The sequence below is a fragment of the Xiphophorus hellerii genome, chromosome 2 (assembly GCF_003331165.1).
Source record: "Xiphophorus hellerii strain 12219 chromosome 2, Xiphophorus_hellerii-4.1, whole genome shotgun sequence".
NCBI lineage: Eukaryota > Metazoa > Chordata > Actinopteri > Cyprinodontiformes > Poeciliidae > Xiphophorus > Xiphophorus hellerii.
In genome coordinates this window covers 13,854,384-13,876,150 of record NC_045673.1, presented here as the reverse complement: position 1 = coordinate 13,876,150, position 21,767 = coordinate 13,854,384, and the positions used below count along the sequence as shown (strand labels likewise).

Below are 21,767 nucleotides of genomic sequence, written 5' to 3'. Positions count from 1 at the left end.
GGATGTGGATCAATAATCCCAGCTCACATCTAACGAGACGCTTTCCCCCCCTGCCTGTGTTCAGCCGGTGTGTCCAGCAAAGGAAGCTGTGGGAGAAGGCCATCAGCAGGTCATCAGTATTCCTGCAGGCTCTGCCTACTGTGGTGTGGGCTGGAGAATAATTTCATTCTGATCTTACAGATCAATAGCTGTACCCACTGGAAGGCGACCAGCCCCGCCTGGCTGAGCCGATCTGAGCTGCTGCAGTATTCAGAGCCACACATGCTTGGCTGCTGCTTTCTGAGATTTTGGTTTTATTAGTTTGACCTAGAGCTCAGCGCACAGAGTGGAACTCATCGCAAATACCTGCAGAATATCTTAACATAGATATTTATTGTGTAGGAAAACAGGTCAGCAAGTTTATGTTTTTAAAACCAGGCTGAAAAATTACTCAAACAAAATTAATGTTATAGACGTAGCTTAATATACAGTGTAATTATGATAAAATAGGCTTTTCGATGGGCTCTATCTTTGTGAAACATTTCATGTTAAGCGTTTGCACTGACTGAGTCAGAGGACAAATGAGTCAACTCGTGGGGGTGGGGAAGATATTTATTATACCTCGTGATATAATGCAATTCAATATAAAAAATGTTAAATGCAGCCTAAAGGATTGTCACAAAAATAAATCAATACTTCTCACACAGTGAATAATAAGTTATTTCCTGTCAGGTTTTGGTTTTATTACAACATTTAGAGTCTACACAAAGTTTCTAAACAGAAAGGAAAAGAAAGACATCTATATTTAGAAGACGTGGATAACTGAATATAATGTGATTATTATTTATTGATTCAATGTATATTTTATATCAGTGTTAGGTGACAGTTTCTGGCTGAAGCATTTAGATGTTGCTAATAATCCAGATTAGCAGGAAAGTAATGAAAACACAAACCTCTTCAAAATTACTAGAAAAAAATTTCCTCTGATTATCTTCAGTTTTAATTTAAATTCTAAAGATTTTATTATTTTTGTTGTTAGGTTGTTTGTCTTGTTTAACTAGGCATTGTGTGGCTAATAAAATTATATTTATTTTATGATTTAAGAAGGGGAATCGTTAGATTCTTTTCTCTGAATAAATGCAAACCATCGTTCTGAAGCTGCTTTTTGCATTAACCTAGAGTGTCTTAGTCTGATATCAAAGCTTTATTTTACATTTAAGTGTGATAAACACTTTTTCGCATCACTGCTCATGAAAGAAACTCTCAGTATCTGATTTCTGTGCATTCCCTGTTTTCTCATTATGTGCATAAGCTCCCATCCTCGCTCCCAGCAGTGACAAGAATACTGTTGGGAATGTTGCGTGGACCCACCACAGGAGCGAAGTGGTGACAGACGATCAATAGCGATCTAATGATTAAGATATCACACTCTAGGGAGAGTTAATGTGCATATGTGTGAGCGCCATATGCGGGTCCGCAACACATCCGTCACCTGCTGCTCTAATCTTCATCACAGTTCTGCTTTCATACCAGGAAGCCAGTTTACACCCCTGACCTCATTCCCTGCACAAATAAAGCTTTGACGACTACCTGAGGTGTCACTACATGGTAGGAATGGGTATGTATTGTACAGTTTATCATTTATGGTGATACATTTATTGCCATTATAAGAATTTAGATTCATTGTTGTCATGATAATTTGCAATCAATGCTTTAAAAAACTGTGCTTATTGTTGGGACTGTTAGCTTTACAAATTTTTCCACTGTTAGTTTAATGGACGCATCAATAAATTTGAAAACATGATAATGATTAAATAATTTTTTTATGTGACTGGTGTCCTAAAGAAATGTCTTACAAATAGGAATGTTTAGCATTATTTGTGTTTGTGAGGCTGTTATTACTATGACATGCAGTCGTAGCCTCTTTTAAACCTAAAAAAAGAAGCAGTAAATAGTTCTGATCGTCATTTTAATTGTTATCACAACAGTACTACAAAATATTATGATAAAACTCTTGGTACCAGAGCCTCTTTCTTGTATATTTTTTGGACAGTTCTCGAAAAAGACATCCCCAAAAAGAATTCCATATATCTCAGGATCTACAAGGTGTATTTGACTGGATCAGGTATCAAAATAAAAGTAATATTCCAGAGAATACTCTAGAGGTCTAAAAATCAACATTTGTATTACTGAGAAAGAACAAATACATATGGCACGCAGTGAAAAAATACAAAATAAAAATAATATTAATAAATTCTAATAAAATACATTACATAATGTGGATTTTCCTTAAAAGCATGCAGAGGAAACCCAGAACCTCTAGCAGTTCACAATACAGGTTCTGACCATTTACTGGACCAAATTTCATTCAAAAAAAAAAATGAAGCATAGACATTTTCAGAAAGGTATTGGTTGATAAAATTCCAGGCGAACATTCCAAATGTGCCATTTTTGGACATTTTGGCACCAGTGTGTTCAATTACAAATTTCTCTTTTTTATTTATTTATTTATTTTTTTCCCCAACCTATATCTTGCTATAAATATTATTTGCAATTAAAAATAGTGATTTTTTTTAAAACAATATAAGCATGAATTACTACTAAAAAGCACAGTACCTGGGCGCTCTGGTTATTAAAGAATGGACCTTACCAAGCTCCGCCCACAACCGACCCACGTGACCGCAAGTCTCACAAACAAAGCCTGGCGGCCTGTTGTTTCTATGTAAACATGACTCGATTAGTGCATCATTTCTACCGGATTTTCACAATATATCAGCTACTACAATGGACAGAGGAACTAACAAGTTCATGTCATCATCTGGGAGGAGGTTACTGGTTTCTCAGTCACAAGCTGGTTGCAAACCTGAGGCCAGCAGGTGTCAGTCAGTTATGGTAGATCTGAAATTTGGTTTGATGACCTCAATATGAGAAGCTACAGACTGAGAGGAGGAACCAAAGAGCTCTGTAAAGGTAAAGGCAAGTCTTCTGAAGTTGGGATATAATTAATTTAATTTCACATAATTACCACAGTAGAAGCCATTTGTTTGTTAAAATTTTATGAAATATATTTGTTCTATTTGATGTTTGTTGTGAACGAGGTAATTAGTCCAACGTTTAGAAACTACAGCGGCTGTAATGCGCCACAGCAAAGGTAAACAAAGGTAAAATAACCCGAACAGGTGATCAACTCAAAACCACTCCTACCTTTTTACTCTCTTTCTCTCTTTGTAGTTTAAGCACACCTGTTGCCGTGGCAACAGCCTGCGCCCCGCAAGACGAGCAAAGATTACGTTGAAAACATAACATTCAGTCCGTTACGATATCAAGTTTCCAGGCTTGATATTTATTTCTCGATTATTAATCAGCGCTTCCCTGAACACAGCGATGGTTGATTGACTAGCTGTACTTGGTGCTAGACGTGGCTAACACGAGTAACAGTTTAGTCCAAAGCCTTTTCTGCTAAAATAAAATCTTTAGTGTATGTCAGATACAGTACACATTGGATATCGATCTGTTTAGCTAACGTAAGACTGTGTAGCAGACAGGCTTCAAGGTGTAGAAGTTGTATCAGTTCTGCCATTATGCTGTACTTAGCTAACGGGAAGTGTGTGTTTGTGAGACGGCCACACACGTGACCACGTAGAATGGGCATCAGCCAATGAAAAGCGGCCCCTCTGGTAAGGTCCATTTAGTCAGAAAACCTAAACCTACGGGGCAGATTTTCTGCAGCCCATTGGTTGATTTGTGTGATTGAAACATCTAACAGCCAATAGGATCAGCGGGTTTACAAAATCCCATAGCAACATCATTCACCAATCAAAACAAGCTAAAACGTATTTGCGTACATGACCGGAAAACTCCAGCTGTGCACCAGCAAAGGAAGTCGTTTGAGTATATAGGCGGTATCCATGGAGACGGAAAAGTTGAAAATAGTGAGAAATCACATCAGTGTGACACAAGGACAATGGATTACAGTACATGAGTGGAAATATTTACTCTAACATAAATTATGACCACGAAACAGCAAAGGTCGGACTGAATTTATGTTTTTAGCTTCGTGAAATTAGCTACGAAATTAGCTGTTTTTTTTTTATTTCTTTGGCTGCTGGTTCAGTGAGTTTTGCACATAGCATGGTGATTCTGGTATTGTTGGAAACAGCAGAGTCTGGATTTTAATCTGATTGGTAGTTTGTGTGGGCAGGACCTTGTTGCACTGTTGTTGCTGCGTTTTACCAGGTGTGAGTCGTTAGCACCTAATTAGCGCCTAATTATGTTTTTTTTAATGCTTAGTGTTTGAGCTGGGTGTTGTTGAGGTAGAAAGTTTTGTTATCATTTAGATAAGCTTCTGCTGGGGGACTTCAACGCTCACGTGGGCAATGACAGTGAGACCTGGAGGGGCGTGGTTGGGAGGAACGGCCCGCCCGACCTGAACTCGAGCGGTGTTCTGTTGCTGGACTTCTGTGCTCGCCATGGATTGTCCATAACGAACACCATGTTCAAGCATAAGGGTGTCCATATGTGCACTTGGCACCAGGACACCCTAGGCCGCAGTTCGATGATCGACTTTGTCATCGTCTCATCGGATCTGCGGCCGTATGTCTTGGACACTCGGGTGAAGAGAGGTGCGGAGCTGTCCACTGACCACTACCTGGTGGTGAGTTGGCTCCGGTGGTGGGGGCGAAAGCCGGTCAGACCTGGCAGGCCCAAACGTGTTGTGAGGGTCTGCTGGGAACGTCTGGCGGAATCCCCTGTGAGACGGAGCTTTAACTCCCATCTCCGGCAAAACTTCGAACACGTCCCGGGGGAGGTGGGGGACATGGAGTCTGAGTGGACCGTGTTCCGTGCCTCCATTGTCGAGGCGGCCGATCGGAGCTGTGGCCGCAAGGTTGTCGGTGCCTGTCGCGGCGGCAACCCTCGAACCCGCTGGTGGACACCTTCGGTGAGGGATGCCGTCAGGCTGAAGAAGGAGTCCTATCGGGCCTTTTTGGCCTGTGGGACTCCGGAAGCAGCTAATGGGTACCGGCGGGCGAAGCGGCATGCGGCTCGGGCGGTTGCTGAGGCAAAAACTCGGGCGTGGGAGGAGTTTGGAGAGGCCATGGAGAAAGACTTCCGTACGGCTTCGAGGCGATTCTGGTCCACCATCCGGCGTCTCAGGGGGGGAAAGCGGTGCAGCACCAACACTGTTTATAGTGGGGATGGTGTGCTGCTGACCTCTACTCGGGACGTTGTGGGCCGGTGGGCAGAGTACTTCGAAGACCTCCTCAATCCCACCAACATGCCTTCCACTGAGGAAGCGGAGCCTGGGGACTCTGGGTTGGGCTCTCCAATCTCTGGGGGCGAGGTCGCCGAGGTGGTTAAAAAGCTCCTCGGTGGCAGGGCCCCGGGGGTGGATGAGATCCGCCCGGAGTTCCTTAAGGCTCTGGATGTTGTAGGGTTGTGTTGGTTGACGCGACTCTGCAATGTCGCATGGACATCGGGGGCAGTTCCCCTGGATTGGCAGACTGGGGTGGTGGTCCCCCTGTTCAAAAAGGGGGACCGGAGGGTGTGCTCCAATTATAGAGGGGTCACACTCTTAAGCCTCCCTGGCAAGGTCTATTCAGGGGTCCTGGAGAGGAGGGTCCGTCGGATAGTCGAACCTCGGATTCAGGAAGAGCAGTGTGGTTTTCGTCCTGGTCGTGGAACGCTGGACCAGCTCTACACCCTCGGCAGGGTCCTGGAGGGTGCATGGGAGTTCGCCCAACCAGTCTACATGTGTTTTGTGGACTTGGAGAAGGCGTTCGACCGTGTCCCTCGGGGAGCCCTGTGGGGGGTTCTCCGGGAGTATGGGGTACCGGGCCCTTTGATACGGGCTGTCAGGTCCCTGTATGACCGGTGTCAGAGTCTGGTCCGCATTGCCGGCAGTAAGTCGGGCTCGTTTCCGGTGAGAGTTGGACTCCGCCAGGGCTGCCCTTTGTCACCGATTCTGTTCATCACTTTCATGGACAGAATTTCTAGGCGCAGCCAAGGTGTTGAGGGGATCCGATTTGGTGGCCTTAGGATCTCATCTCTGCTTTTCGCAGACGATGTGGTCCTTTTGGCTTCATCAGATCGTGATCTGCAGCTCTCGCTGGAGCGGTTCGCAGCCGAGTGTGAAGCGGCCGGGATGGGGATCAGTGCCTCCAAATCCGAGGCCATGGTCTTGAGCCGGAAAAGGGTAGAGTGCCTTCTCCGGGTCAGGGGGGGTGTCCTGCCCCAAGTGGAGGAGTTTAAGTATCTCGGGATCTTGTTCACGAATGGGGGAAGAAGGGAGCGGGAGATCGACAGGCGGATTGGCGCAGCGTCTGCTGTCAAGCGAGCGCTGTACCGGTCCGTCGTGGTGAAGAGAGAGCTGAGCCAAAAAGCGAAGCTCTCGATTTACCGGTCGATCTACGTTCCCACCCTCATCTATGGTCATGAGCTTTGGGTCATGACCGAAAGAACGAGATCGCGGATACAAGCGGCCGAAATGGGTTTTCTCCGTAGGGTGGCTGGGCTCTCCCTTAGAGATAGGGTGAGAAGCTCAGTCATCCGGGAGGGACTCAGAGTAGAGCCGCTGCTCCTTCACATCGAGAGGAGCCAGTTGAGGTGGCTCGGGCATCTGGTCAGGATGCCTCCTGGACGCCTCCCTGGTGAGGTGTTCCGGGCACGTCCCACCGGGAGGAGGCCCCGGGGAAGACCCAGGACACGCTGGAGGGACTATGTCTCTCGGCTGGCCTGGGAACGCCTCGGGATTCCCCCGGAGGAGCTAGAAGAAGTGGCTGGGGAGAGGGAAGTCTGGGCCTCCCTTCTGAAGCTGCTACCCCCGCGACCCGACCTCGGATAAGCGGAAGAAGATGGATGGATGGATGGATGGATGGATAGATAAGCTTTTGCCCATTACATAGATATGCAATATGCCTATATCGGTTATTGTATAGCATGTGCTTAAATTGATCCTGTTAGCAGAAGTGCTGTAGGACCCAATATTGGGTCAATATTGGGTTTTGGACCATACTCCGTACCTTCCACCCCTGCTGCATGGTGAAAATAACCTAGACTTCCTTTTACTTTGCCAGGCCAGCGACTGTTTTCTGGCAGGATCGATGGAGATCAGGGATCAACACCAGCAGATTTCACTGGGCCTGAGTGAAAGTCCACTCGGCAGTGACACAAACACACCACCTCATTACACTCAAAACTCCCATCGCTGCCGTTACACAGAAACCTAACACTGCTGCACTGATGAAGATCTCCAGAGCACTGACAGAGGAAGACCCTTAATTGCAGCATGGTAATGTGGAGCTTCTGCATTCCCTGTTGCTTATACAACAATCCAATCGGTGCAGCATTGTGTGCAGTGCATTGGAAGGGGTGGGGGGGCATAAGTCCTTGACTTATGCCTGGCAAAACTGCCATATTGATTTAGTCAAATTGCTAAAGAGCCACCAGATTGGCTTTTAGGGACTGAGTGACTGCTTTGCTGTTTGCTGCTCCTCACTACTCGTCTCTGACTGTCGCCCCGTCAGAATCTTGTGAATGGATCTTTGGCGATCGGAGGCGATGACTCTCTTCAATCAGCCTCTTCACTTCCATTTCCTTTCCCCTCCCACTTCCTCCCGTACACTTTGTAGCCTCAAATCTGCCATCTTTTCCTGTTCAGCCCCCTTCTTCTTATTTTTTCCTTTCCTCTTGGCTCTTTCCCCTGCCTTCCTGTCCTTTTCTTCTCAAGTATCCTATTTGGCTGTAATGACCCCTCTGACTCTGTTTTTCTCTTCCTCTCGCTCTGCAGGTACCACCAGGCAGCCTAAGGAGGGGGAGGTGCCAGGGGTGGACTACAATTTTGTGAGCGTGGAGCGTTTTATGGAATTGGAGCAAAGTGGAGCCCTGTTAGAGAGTGGAACCTATGAAGGTGAGCACCGAGGAGACAAGCACAGGTGTTTATTTGGAGGAACTCATGTGCCTAGTCGAGCCGTTTCTCTCGTTCCAAACGCTCGTGCTGCTGCATCTTTACTTGATTAATCAGATGTGTCAGGTGATGCTCTTGTACGCAGCTTCAGTAAACACACTGAGGCTTCAGTTTCATAGTTTTCAGTCATTGTTGAGAACATGTGTGTGTGTGTTAGCTGAAGCAATGCCAGTTGCATGTCATCTCAAGTCTGTGCATCTCTGCTTTGCTACTGTCAGGGAAACATCCACAGATGGAGGATTAGCTGGTTCATTTGCCCAGAAGAGATTTTAACAGCGAGCACGGCCGAGCACGCTCACATAAATGTTGCGTGTAAATGTGCATGTGAAGAGGTTACAGTCATCGGCGTGGTCGTGTGTGCCTTCCCTTCTACACATGTTCACATCACAGTCATTTGCCTCTTCCATTATTTTTTTCTGTGGGGCTACAGAGTACGTTTCCCCTCAACAGAGAGCTTAGTTGTGCCTGTTGGGGGAGGCTGTCTGTTTCTGGATGGCTGCACTGGAGGTGCTGCAACTCATTTTGGGATTCAGATTGAATTAGGAAAAGGGAGAAAGAGAGGGCGGAGGATTTAAGGTAAGAAAATAAAAACAAGGACGTGTCTGTAAAAGTTGAGAGTGAAATCAAATCATGATTTTATAGAAATTTTGGACTTTCATTGGTGTGTTTGGTCTGATTATATTTGCAGAATGGAATGATTATAGAACCTATGATGAGTTTTAAAAACAAGAACTGGGTGCACAGGTTTGACCTTTTTAAAGTCATTGAACAACTTTCAGAGAAGCCACAGAAAGTTTCTAGCCATTATCAGGCTTCCAGCGATGCACCAATAAATCTGTGAAAGGCCAGAATATCTCCTAACCAATCAGCTCTGTTTGGTTATCGGAGAGTAAAATACAGAACAATTTGATTTTACTCCCATTTTTTAAATGCATCAAAGAACACTCACAATGTTATGGTCTATAGAGAGATCAACAAAAGGCTTGCACTGTGATGCTCTATATTATGTAATTCTTTAATTTTCTGTTGGATTTAAAACTACAAACAGTGGTATATTTTCCTCTATTAAGGCGAAAAAGGAACACAGGCAAAAGTCATGCTACCTGGTCTGACATAAAAGAAAAAGCAGAAATCTAGTTTTGCCAGGGAAAGCCCTCTTATCTTTTATCAGAAATAGTACAGTTCATATTGATTAGTTTTCCTGCTTTTTCCATAATTTATTTTAATAGGAAGGATGCCTGAGCCATTGTCCTGTTGGGGTGCCCAACACGATCCTAACACTGTTACGAAGGCACTGTTAAGTTTTATTGCAATCAGGCCCGGAGGTATTAAGAGCCACAATTCAGGCCCTAAAAAGCCACAGGTTGCAGACTGCTGAAATGGGTGGGTTATATTTTCTCTACGCAATTCAGAAAATATTCTCATTAAATTAAAAATTAGCATAGAACAGAATATTATGGCATCCTTTTATTGTCCCACTGTGGGGAGATTCTGAAGTGGCAGCAGCAAGTCAAATGTCGGTGGGAGCATGCATATTCACACAAAGGTAGAAAATTGCATGTAAATATGTGCATGAAAAACAATAACAGACTATTTACAAGAAAAGTAAATAATGCTTCAAACGCACCATTAAAACAATCAGATTGGGGCTTTGGATGAGGGTATGAAAACTTTCGACCTGCACTGTCTGATCTTTATTTTTATCAAACATTTTGACCAGGTATTATTGCAAAATCAAGACATTTTATGCTCTGATGTTCCATGAGTTTTGTGAGAAATAATTGCACAAACTGCCATCTTTTCCTCAGAGATAACCTCACCTTTGATCCTTGCTGGTATTTTTTTAAAGTTACATCACAAAGCCTTTCAAAGTTTACAAAATCTGTTTGAATTAAAACTGCCTCAACGTTAAAATGTTCAGCGATTACAGATAAGCAGGTTCTGTCCCCAGATCCAAAATCTCCAGTGAACAACACAAACAAACTGGTGCTGGCTGTCTCAGTTTTACAAAATCACAAAATATGCAAAATTATAGAAGTCATTTCAGATTTGGGTAGATGTGCCCCCAGGAAGTTGTTTAGTAGGAAGCTGAATTGCTAAGCTGCAATCATTTTGAAGCTGTTATAATAACCAGTATTTTAGATTACAACATTATTCTGTTTCTTAATTTAAAAACCAATAATGTCCAATTCAAACATAAAATGGAATATAATTGAAAGTTATTTTTCAAAGCTTGTCTGAAATAATAAAAAAATCTCTCTTACATTCTTTTTCATGTCTGAAAAATTAATGAGAGAAACCAGACACTGACGTAAAGTCTTAAAATTTGTAACATAACAATTATACGTGCTATACATGCAACCATTTGAGATGAGTCAAAAGATACCGGTAGATGTCTCAGTCAATATCAGGTGAGTTCTTTCCTTTGAACCTGCTGAGGCTCTTCAGGAGGAACTGGAATAAACTTGCCTCAGTCTGCTTTATGTTCTCTGAAGCCTCTCTTTTGGTTAGCTTTGAGCTTTCACAGGTGGGTTCTCGATGCTTTTTCTCTGTCATCCTCCAGTCTTTGTTTACCTGAGCCTGTGCGCTTACATTTACATTTTCGACAGGGCGTGCTGATTTGCCTTGAGAGCACTGAGGTAAATGTGCTTACTGACAAAATGGAAGCCTCTTCTATGATCCTTCTGGAGCATTAACGCTGATCCCCTTTTTGTCATTTTTTTTGACGCTTCGTGCTATCGTCTCTGCTTCTTCTTTGGCCATAGATTCTTGACTTCATTTTTCTGAAGTGCTGCATCCCTGAACTTTTTGACATGGCTTAATAGAGATGTAAAATCCTAAGTCCAAAGTACAAAAACGTCAGTAATGTCAGACTGAGCTCGTGTGAGAATAAACCCAGTAACTGCCTCTCCAACCTCCTTCATCTTCCTCCGAAGCACCATTCCTGGTGAAAACCAATTTAGATTCCTCTACAAGTTTACAGACTGTGTCTCTTGACTCAGGCTAATGAGTAAAAACAACTTGTGTTTCCTCTTTGTGACCAACCCTTTGCTTTGAAGGATTACAAAAAAGGGATTATGAAGCAAGACATTTTGGCTCCTACCGACAAGCTACTCTGTCACAAGCAACTGTGTTAATACTTTGACCTGCAGTAAAATGGCTAAATGTCTTTATATCATTGTCTCTTTTTTACTGTGCTTATCCTATGGTATACATTCATTCAACAGTGATTGGAAGTGTTTGTTGATTAGCAGATTTATTCTAATTTAGCTTATTTGTCACATCTGGATGTTACAAATCCTCAAAACTAAATTAAACTAAACTAAAAAAGTCTTGAAATTATGTTTTTTTTTTATATGAAGATATTTATGTGTAACCCATATGTGTTTGTCTCAGGTAGGTTAACTTCACGACAGACACATTCAGGTTCATTGTATTTATTCCAAAAAAAGAGAAAGTCAAGTTGGTGGTTAACATCAGTCCAGCAGCTTCTGCCCCTATACGTTAGATAAAATATAATAAATTACCCTAAACAAACTACAAAGCAACAGCAGCTCCCGATGAGCAGTTTGGCAGTTAATAGCAGTTAGCAACAGCCAGCAGTTAACATTTGTAAAAAAAAAAAAAAAAACATAGCTAAAATGGACAACATTAATAATGATAACAGTTAAAAACATATACAAAACATAGCAAAGTTACTCATGAAACACTGTATGTTGTTAAATGTGTATGTTAAAATATAGTACTTGTAAAGAAAACCCAGAGCTGATCCTAATACATGACACTGTTAGAGACAGCAACAGAAAAGGGGGAGGAGCTGTCAGTGACCGGTTACTATGGTGACCACCAACTGCCAAGAGCAGCACAACAGAACATAAAACACCAATAAATGTCTGGTGACGCAACCTGTTGACTAAACAAAAATAAATTCAAAGAATAAATAAACTTCACATATATAATGTTAAAATAAAACCCTGTTACACACACACACACACACACACCCATATACTGTGTATAGATGAGTCATTGAAGAGCTTTTGGAACGATTTTTGTATGTTTCTATAGGTTGTTTGCTAATCTTTCATTTGTGGAAAATGGTTCTCACTGTTGATCAGTGATTTGTAACTCTCCAGACTTTTTGTCATCTGCTCTTTAAGCTCTTTAGATCTCGTTATGATCGTTTGCTTTTTGAGATCTTTCAGCACACTTCCTGTTGTCAGACTGGTCAAATTTATTGCTTAATTCTACAAGTCTTGGAGTCATCTACCTGTGTGTGACTTGTGAAATTAAACTTTTCTTTCCAGTGTACATACCTTCTGGAATTGTCGGTGTTTCCATGTGGAGTCCTGTAGCAGTAAGCAATAGCAGACACATGATGCTACTTTTGCATTTTGATGTTAACGTTTTACTTTTAAACCTATTTAGCTTAATGCCTTGTTAAGTTTATTTAAAGAAAAAGAGACAAAGGAAACACAGATAATCGTCATTAACATACCACAACCCTATTTACTCTTATTTTTGGTGAACTTGTGCACAAAATTTGCAATATGGATGTAGAAAACATATTAAAAATTTACTTTTTTCAGTGTCAGAACCATAGATTATTATTTATGATTAACATATTTTCCTGCATTGCAAGTCCAAAATGACATAAACATTACATACGCAATCTGAAAACAGTGGGATATCCAGAATGCTGTATGTCTATTGTGTATATTAAATGAGACTCGATGCATTTAAATGAAAATCATCTTAAGTCAGCATGACATAGTCTTTCTGACATTTTCAAACATAACATCAAAGAAATATTCATTTGAAATCTTAGAGTGAAAATGAGTGACGATGACATATTTCTTTTAATCATAATTATGCATGAATTGTTTAAGAAATATAATTGACCAGCCTATTTGGCGGTTTTTGTTATTATGTCATAATATCTGTGATTATGAACCATTGAAGGTGGTAGTTGTTAGAAGCTTAAAAGGTTTGAAAAATACTTAAATAAACCATTAAAACCCTTAAAAAACATATTCATCAAACTTTTTTCATTGGTCAAATATTTGAAAACCTGATTTATTTATTCATCTATGTGTATTAACAAGGAAGAAATATCACTTGTTCTCTTCTGTTCTCCTTGAGCAGTAACATTTCTTTTTGATAGACTGAAGAATAAAGCAGGTTTTGAATCCAGCAGTAAACTAAAATCACATTTGTTCTGCCCCCTGCAAGGCTTGGATTTGTGGATAAGAAGACAAAATATAAAGTCTTTTTCTCCTGAGCTGAGAGTTGTTGTGATGTCTCAATGCTTCTGGGTCTTTTGATGGTTTGAGACTTTAGCAAGGTCAGTAATCTGTGGTTGTCTACATGTGAGAGACTTTTAGAAGGATCTACACACAAAATTCACAACAGAACACTTTATAGCAATAAGAACTTAAAAGTAAGAGCAGGTGTTAAATTTTTCTGTGGCACACTTGTGAATTTAAGTTAGAAAATTAGGTGCTTCTGGGGTTTTTGCAAACAAAATCAACAAGTGGAGAACAAGAGCCACTATAACAGCCCACACATAAACTGAATGCTGCCTTTGAACCATTTATTGCATCAAGACACATACTGTTTGCATAAATAAGATGAAGATATATAATTTCATATTGAATAAAACAATATGCAGTCACAGGAAAACAAATCCTTGCTTGATCCTCAGAACTCAAGAGGGAAAACAGCAGGCAGACAAGTTTAACCACCTATATAAAAGCAGTAGCAAGAGCCTTGACAGTTTGTTGATCTGTAACCTACAGGTGTGTGCTAAAACAATTTAAATGAGAAAATCTATCAGTAGTTGTGTTACAGAAACAATTGTTTACTGTCCATCAATATGAGAAGGGCTACAATCCCTGTTCTGAAAAATGTGAAGTCCTTTGTTTCGCAGAAAGATTATTCACAAGTGAAAGCATTTAAGATGGTTGTTACTCTTCTTCAAAGTGCACAGAGACCTGCTGCTATTAGAGGTTTTAGAGGAGCTTTCATTGGACCAAAGTAGGAATGTTGAATCCTGATGCACAATGCTGGAAAATGTCGTATATCCTTGGAAACATGCAGTGCAACCTGAATATATTCACACCCTTTGGGAATATCAATTAATAGTTATTTTCATTTAACTAAATAGTTTGTGTGTGATAGGAAATCATTCAGTAATTTGCATCATATTTACATTTTGTTAAGTGAAAATTATTCAGAGCAATCAAAACCTACCTATGATTACTGAGGAGGATTTGACTTCAAGTGTTGAGGTTGGAACCCTAATCCCTAATCACCCTAATCTTTAGATTAAAGTCTAGACTCAGCGGAAGATGTTAAAACATTAATATTAAGTTAGAATAAACATGTCAGTCAAATTTAAATGTACTAGATGTATGAAGAATTTTTTAAAATTGACTGTCAGTGTTTTGAAGTCTGCATCTTTTGGTGAAACTGAACTCTCCCTTAACCTCTTAAAGGCTTTTCCCGCTGTTAAGGATGCCAATTACATTTAGCAACATGCACCCCAACTTCAATTTTCATGCTGTCCCTCCTTCTAACACTGTAATAATCGCTCTCCAGGCACGCTTTGCTAATTCTGTCCAGAGTAACAGTTGCAGCTGAGGAAAAGTGAGATTAATTAAGAGGAGCAGACAGCTGGTAAGGGCTTTAAGACGCTGCAAACTACTGAATCAGATAATTTGGCTCAGCAGTGATGCAAAAGTTGTATTTAACCCAGTAGTACTTTTGAAAATAACGCTTTGTACCACTCGAGTGTGAGTCTATCCACTAAAACAAAACTCAAATGCATATTAAATGTAAAATGCTTTTCTAAATTGGCTGCTTTTTATTAAAAATCTCCTCTTCAAAGCTGCACCGATCAATCCCACTGACAAAGCAGTAAAATAAAACCAAGAGCATGATGGGAAGGAAGTCTAAAGGAGGTCTGAAACCTGAAAATTCACAGTAAGAGGGTAATCTCTTGGAAATTTGTGAAAGGAAGATTGGAGTGTGGAACAAAAGCAACAAGCCTCTGTTAGCTGGCTGCCAAAAGCTTACAGTTTGTATCCTTTCTGTAAGATTATACTGCAGCAGAATGCCAGATGTTGAGTAAATTTCACTCAGGAGTAAATTAATACCTGGAGAGGCTGCTCTGCTTTTTCACCACTGAGCTGCTCAGACATTTATGTATAAAATTTTATTCTTTGATTGTCCAGAAAGTAAAGCGACGATTCTGACTTTCATATTGGAGGTTGGATTTTGTTTTTGTCTTTTTTGGGTTTTTTATTTTTATTTTATTTTTTATTACCGTAATAAAATATGTTCTTTTTAAGTGTTTTTAAGAGAGTCATAGTTGCCAGACTGTATCTGCCAGATATGGCCACTAATGGTTGCTTCTTCTTGCAACCTGAGCTGCAGATGCACAACATTGATTCATGCTAATGTTTAGTTAAATTAGTTAACAGGCAGTTTTTCAGACCAGTTATTTGCTCCCCACTCTGTCTATATAGCTGATTTGAAAGGCAATCATATTGTCACTAAGCCCTCCATGCCGACATTACATCACCTGACATTGCTCCATTCTGTGCTCCTACATTCAGACCTCTAACCCAGTAGGTCTCTGCCCTTAGATAACTTCTACGGGACACCGAAACCTCCAGCGGAGCCGTCCCCGGCAGCCCCTCCTCTGAATGTGAGTGAGGCTCTGCTTCCTGGAGCCCGGCCGAGCGCCCAGGGCAAGAGAAAGAGGAATCAGTCGGTCAGCAACATGGAGCAGCGCGCCAGCCTGGAGCCGCCCGAGGAGGAGGAAGAGGAGAGCCCAGTTGTCAATGGCAACGGAGTGGCCATCACACCGGGTACGATCACAGCAGGAAGACAGTGTGTTGTAAAACCTCATACTCTGTTTTTCCCAAGACAGAGTAATGCATACTACGGAGAAGGAAAATCATGCAAGACTTTCAAAATTATTTACTAATAAAAATCTGAAAGGTGTGGGGTGCTTTTTGTTTTCACCCCTTCTATCAGTTCCCTACAGAATTAATTAGTGTACATTTTTATTTTAGTATTAATTCAGCTGTTCTGTGAAGTTTGCTAGTTAGTGAACAAACAGCATCATAAAAACCAAGCATCAGTTTGTGCTGATTTGGAAGAAAGTTTTGGAGAACATGGTTAGGTTCTACAACAACATGCTAAGCTAACATCTCACAGAGCACTGCTCAGTTCCTCATCTGGAAATAGTGTCAACAAGAAAATTGTTTTAACTCAGAAATTAGAGTTCATGAAGTTTATTTTACAAAAATCAAGTTGTCTAAACATTGTTTTGTAAGTTCATTAATCTTAAATTGTGAGTTTTGACTTACTGCTGTGATTTAAACCAAATAATTATTTCACCATATGCAAGAAAAAAAACTTCCCTGACCTCGTTAAAGAGCACACATTTCTCTATTATTTTCGCTCACAATACCAAGTTAAAATAATTACTTATTTTACTTTAGAATCATTTAAATTTTTGTTTCAAGTAGCATAAAGAAAATTTCTGATTTAATAATAAATTTTATTAAACATTACAATGAATTCTGATCAAAAACATTTAGAGTGAACAGAACATTATCCTCAAGCATTAAAATGAACATTTTGCCTTAATAACACAGGAGTCAGACCAACATAACACACGTCCATCTCAGGATACAGAAACATGCCGCTTAGCATTCTGGGAAATACAGTAGTTCCCACTCCTCTCTTTCTTCTTTCAGTTTTTTCAAGTGCTAACCTAAAAACTCTAGTTTATTCAACTCTTGGAAGTTTGACAAAATTAATTAAAGGTGAATGCAACTTCTGTAAGTTATTGTTAAGTCACATATTAAGGTTCAAAATCAAACTTTAAGTCAGTTTATTTGGCTTAAAGTGTAGAAGATAGTTAGACACAACTAAATGTGGTTCAAATGTTTTACAGTGTAGTAAACAAAGCAAACATTGGGAAGATGACGATCTGATCAGATAAGAAAAAACAGACCTAATCAAAGTTGAAAGGAAGATAGTTAGAGCAAAATACAGGATAATCTTCAAATAAAACCTGGTAGAGGTTGTTAAAGTATTTTTGGTTTGGTTTTGGAGTTTTGTCCCAAAGTCCATCACTAAATTAACTTGATAATTTATTGACCCTGGAGGCCGAATACATATAAGTCACATTTTTCAAAGTTTTATGTCTAAAGAATTTTTAATCTTCTTCCTTCCACTTCATCTTTAAGTACTGCTTTGATTCAGCGCTTAAAATCCCAACAAAACGCATTCAAGGTTGAGGTTTTAAGATGACAAAATGTGATAAAGTTCATGGTTTATAAATACTTTTACAAAGCATTGTAAATTCAACAGTTTGGAGGTTTTTACCCAACATCTTTTTAAAAATCTTACAACATAAACCATGTTGTGTTTTAGAACAGCTGTGATCGTGAAGACATTTTATTTTTCCTGGTTTGGATTTCTGGCTGCCTTTTAGTTTTGTCCCACTGGTATGATTGAATCGAACCGGAGCAACAAGCCAGTTGTTATTGCAGTTGTTGCCTATCCTTCTTACTGTCCCCTAAGGTAAAAAGCGACAATCTTCCTTCCTGCAGCCCGGTGTCACGTCTGCAGCTCAATCAGCAGCTCCGACAAACTGCACCCTGAGCAGTTGTAACAAATGTTAACAGACTCTGCTGACATGAGTGTGAACTGCAAAGGTTAACAGTAAACCTTATGTAACAGAAGGAACAAGGGCAGCGTAATGTCTCCATTTTTAGTCACTGGCTGGAGTCTCATAAAGGCTTTGGCTCCCGTCTTTCTGTCCTCTCATTCCTCCGTCTCTCTTGTTGTCTCTCTGCCACTGGCTTTTGTCCTTGTTGCTATTAATACCAAACGTCCCTCTGTTTCTCTCCTCCTCACTTTTCCCAACCTCCTGATTTTTTATATTTTTTTATTACTTTGTCCCTGTGGACCTGTCTTTGCTGCCCCCACTCATCCTTCTCTTTTCTCCATCTGTCTTTGTTGTCCCTTGTGAAAGCATTCCATGTTTACATTTTCTCTTCATGTATTTGTTATTTTCATAAGCTGTAAAAAAAAATCACAGTATTTGATGTAAAAAGGGTTTTTTACATTAAGGAACAAGGCTATAAAAAGTATTTTCCCTGTTACAAAATTATTGTTTTTGTCATGTTGTCAAAGTAATTTGAGTAAATACAAAAAGCCAATGGGAGAATATAATTACCCATCTTTTAAAATCATATATGAAATGTCATTAATCACATTTATTCTATTCACTTTTACTAGCCACACATTTAAATTGAACTTGCCTGATAACATAAAGTAGACTCAAAAAACAACAAATGATGTCCCACTCTAAAAAAATTGAAGAAACATTGTTCATCTATCACTCTATCAGAGACTGGGCACAGATATTATCCATGAGATAATTTAAAGATGATAACCACTGTTGAACACAAAGGCCGGTCACATATTTTCCAAAAAAACATTTTGATGATCCTAAAATCTTTTTTTATGAACTGACAAGAAAAAAAAGTCAGTTTTTGAACGTTATGTTACATCGGGTGTAAAACTAACACATAATTTCAGAAAAAACATCACCTGGAGCTTATTTGTTGCTTCACAATCTAGTTGACGTACCACAATCAAGTTTGATTTAGAGGCACTTACTTATAATTCACCAAGGGTCAGGCTAGTTTAGATCAGCAAACTACATTTTTATTTACTCGTGTCGTCTTTGTCTGATATTATGATTAGTTTTATAATCTGAAACATTTGTGACAAAAAAAGTCAGGATTATTGTAAAGTAACACTTTTCAGTATTTCCAATCCAAACAGTGGGTTTCTCATCATTCCACCAACTTTTCTCTCTCCTTTGATGACCTTTCCTTGTGTTTGTCAGTCTGTGACCCCTATAGTTTCTGTCTTTCCCCGTTTTCTCAGTTTCTGACATTCCTATGCTTTTTTTCCTGCTCATGCTGATTGTTCTTAGACGCTGCCCTCCCTCCCCGGCTGCCTCTGTCTCCTGGGGCTTCACAGTTCTGCGGTGGCTCTGCTCTGACTCATCACACACCAAGTGTGTAGTGCGCCCTCGCGTCTGCATGTGTGTGTGTGAGAATAAGTCTGTTTTTGTGCTCCAGAGTCCAGTGAACATGAGGACAAGAGTACAGATGCCTCTGGGGAGGTTGCAGCTGAAGGGTCCAGCCAGGCCCCAGCATCATCCGAGCCTCCGACTGAAGGAGAGGAGGCCCCAAAGTCTCCCTCCAAATCCCCCTCCAAAGTCCCTGATGTAGATGAAGAAGAGCTCGGTCCTCTGCCTGACAACTGGGAGATGGCTTACACAGAGAAGGGGGAAGTTTACTTTATAGAGTACGTCACATTTTTGTTTTCATGGCTTAAAATTATGTGATGTTTTTCACTGTACCTATATTGTAGTGCAATTTTTCTTCTAAAGTTTCAACTTTTTGTAATTTTGTGACCTAGTAAAAAGACATCTACAGAGAGAAGAAGAAAAAAAAATACAGTAAATTTAAAAATACAGTTTAAATTTAATATTTACATAAAAAGACAAAAAAAAATTTCTTACTGTCTGAAATTAAATCAGACCAAATGTCTCTTGCTTTAGGTAATTTAGAATTACCAAAATTATTTATATTTCCTAAATGCCAGAAAAATTTATGACATTTTTTTTTAGGGATTTTCTTTGTAACTTTATGAATTCAGAACTTTTAAATACTGAATGATTGCTGTCTCTTTAAACAATGAGGGAAAGCCCATATGATGATGTCAAAGGCTCCAATTAACATTTGAGTTATTTGGAGGGTCAAATTTAGGTAGTTATAAGTGATCTAAAACAAGAAAAATTTGGTCTGATTTCACTTCAGACAGTGAGAGAAAATGTCTTTTTATTTGTATGTAAATATCTGATTTCAACTGTATTTTTCCACACGGTTGAAGTGAGGAGGAGGAAGTCAGAAAAAATGTTTTTTGCTAGCGGTAACTTGGAGTTAAACCGGAACCCTGAGAAGGAATTTAAAAGCTCTCTGTTGCAGTTCTGGCAATTTTCATATTGATGTAATTTATGTTTTCGTTCCACATTGTTACTCAGACACAGATATTCATATTTTACACACCAGCTGTTTGTAAAGGTCTCCCTTTCATCCACATCAATTTGTTCTCCAATTATTTAGCTTTCAAAATGTTGCGAGGACTCATTCAGGTTAACCAAACTATATATCCAGAGAATTATGTGCTGTGTATTCCAATTAAAAAGGTAATTTTCATGGAACCAAAAACAGTCCACATCTTATTTACCACAATAGTCCAGTTGATGCTGCAGATCTAGATGTCACATCATTGTACATGCTGTATATACACGATACTCAAAATGTTCTTAGAATACTTTTCTGCTTTGAAAATTCAGTTTTGATCCCAGACTTTTAATGTTTATAGATTTTGTTTGACACTGAAGCATGATAAATATGTTCCTTAATAATCAACAACAAACATTTTTAGCCTATCCGCAGGATTCAAAGGAGATGTAATAGTAATCTTGTAACTCTGCAGGTTTTCTGAAAGTCTTTTAAAGTTTTCCTCTGAACTTTAGCTGTTTATTTTCATTCCAGTGCCTGGCTATTTTGAGAGGAATGTGTTTGTGTTTGATAAGCCACTTAGCTGTGACCCATAGATCACTCTGACATTAAACGGCACACACACTCAAGATGAACATGATCACTTTAAGAAACTTTACCACCGATACTCAGTTTCTTCCAATTTATTTGGTTGAGACTCTGAAAAATACAGATGAAATAGTGTGTGTAACATAAATTGGTATTTTAGCACCAACAAGGTAATTCCCAAAAAGATATTAGTGTGTGTTTTTCTAAACCAAAAGCCTTAACCATTATTGAGTGGGAGTGAAGCAGAGAACTTGTTATTGGAAGTGTTGGCATCTAACATCTCCATCAAGCCACTCTACTATCTCCATGAAAACTTGAACATAAATATTATTACATTTCTGAGTATCATGCAGTGTTAACTTCTGGTCAAAAATCTTGCTTCCTAGGCATGGTAAAGCTGCCAAAGTGTCTGTAGTGGTAAAACGTAGCTTTCTAACATCATGTTATAAGATCTGGATGTTACACCCACTGTAGATAAAATAAAATTGTTAAAAATAAACCTAATGTAATGCACCCACTTTAAAGTCATGGTTTATGTATGTCTGTGTGTAAATTTTATAGCTCTGGCCTCTTCTCCTGAATAATTGATGTGGCTTAGTACTGCTAATCAGACAAATGCGCACACACAGTGAAAATTGCAAAAGTTTACGTGTGTGTGTGTGTGTGTCTATCCTGTTGAAGTAACACTCCTTTCACCCTTGCTAATTAGTAGCTGGAGGCTAATTAGTGGATTAATAGGCATTTGGTTTACCTCAGATATCCCCTCGTCTTTCTTCACTAACACCACATGTAGGACATTGGTGTTATTTTTTACACTCTTTTTTTTTAATGCTCTCTGTCAGTCACTCTCTGACCTCTGTTTGCACTTTTTTTCCCCACCCTCTATTACCTTCATCTGCACCTCACCTCCAGTCACAACACCAAAACTACATCGTGGCTCGATCCGCGGCTAGCGAAGAAAGCGAAACCACCCGAGGAGTGCAGGGAGGATGGTGAGTCTGAGCAGCCTGTTTGTTCTCTTAAAAGCTTTAGTTCACGTTCACGAGAGTCAAGCTCATCTCTGGGAATTCGTAGGTGTGTGTTGTCTCCACGTTTCCTGCTGCTTCTGCACC

General features: G+C 40.0%; 1 protein-coding gene across 1 annotated transcript in view; it reads left to right on the top strand.

Moving 5' to 3' along the window:
* Window positions 1–21,767, top strand: part of LOC116729186 (membrane-associated guanylate kinase, WW and PDZ domain-containing protein 2-like) — a 158,220-nt gene that overhangs the window by 41,915 nt on the left and 94,538 nt on the right. The window contains 4 exon segments of the mRNA XM_032577559.1: window positions 7,766–7,885; window positions 15,589–15,813; window positions 19,117–19,345; window positions 21,568–21,647. Coding sequence (XP_032433450.1) covers window positions 7,766–7,885; window positions 15,589–15,813; window positions 19,117–19,345; window positions 21,568–21,647 — 654 coding nt within the window.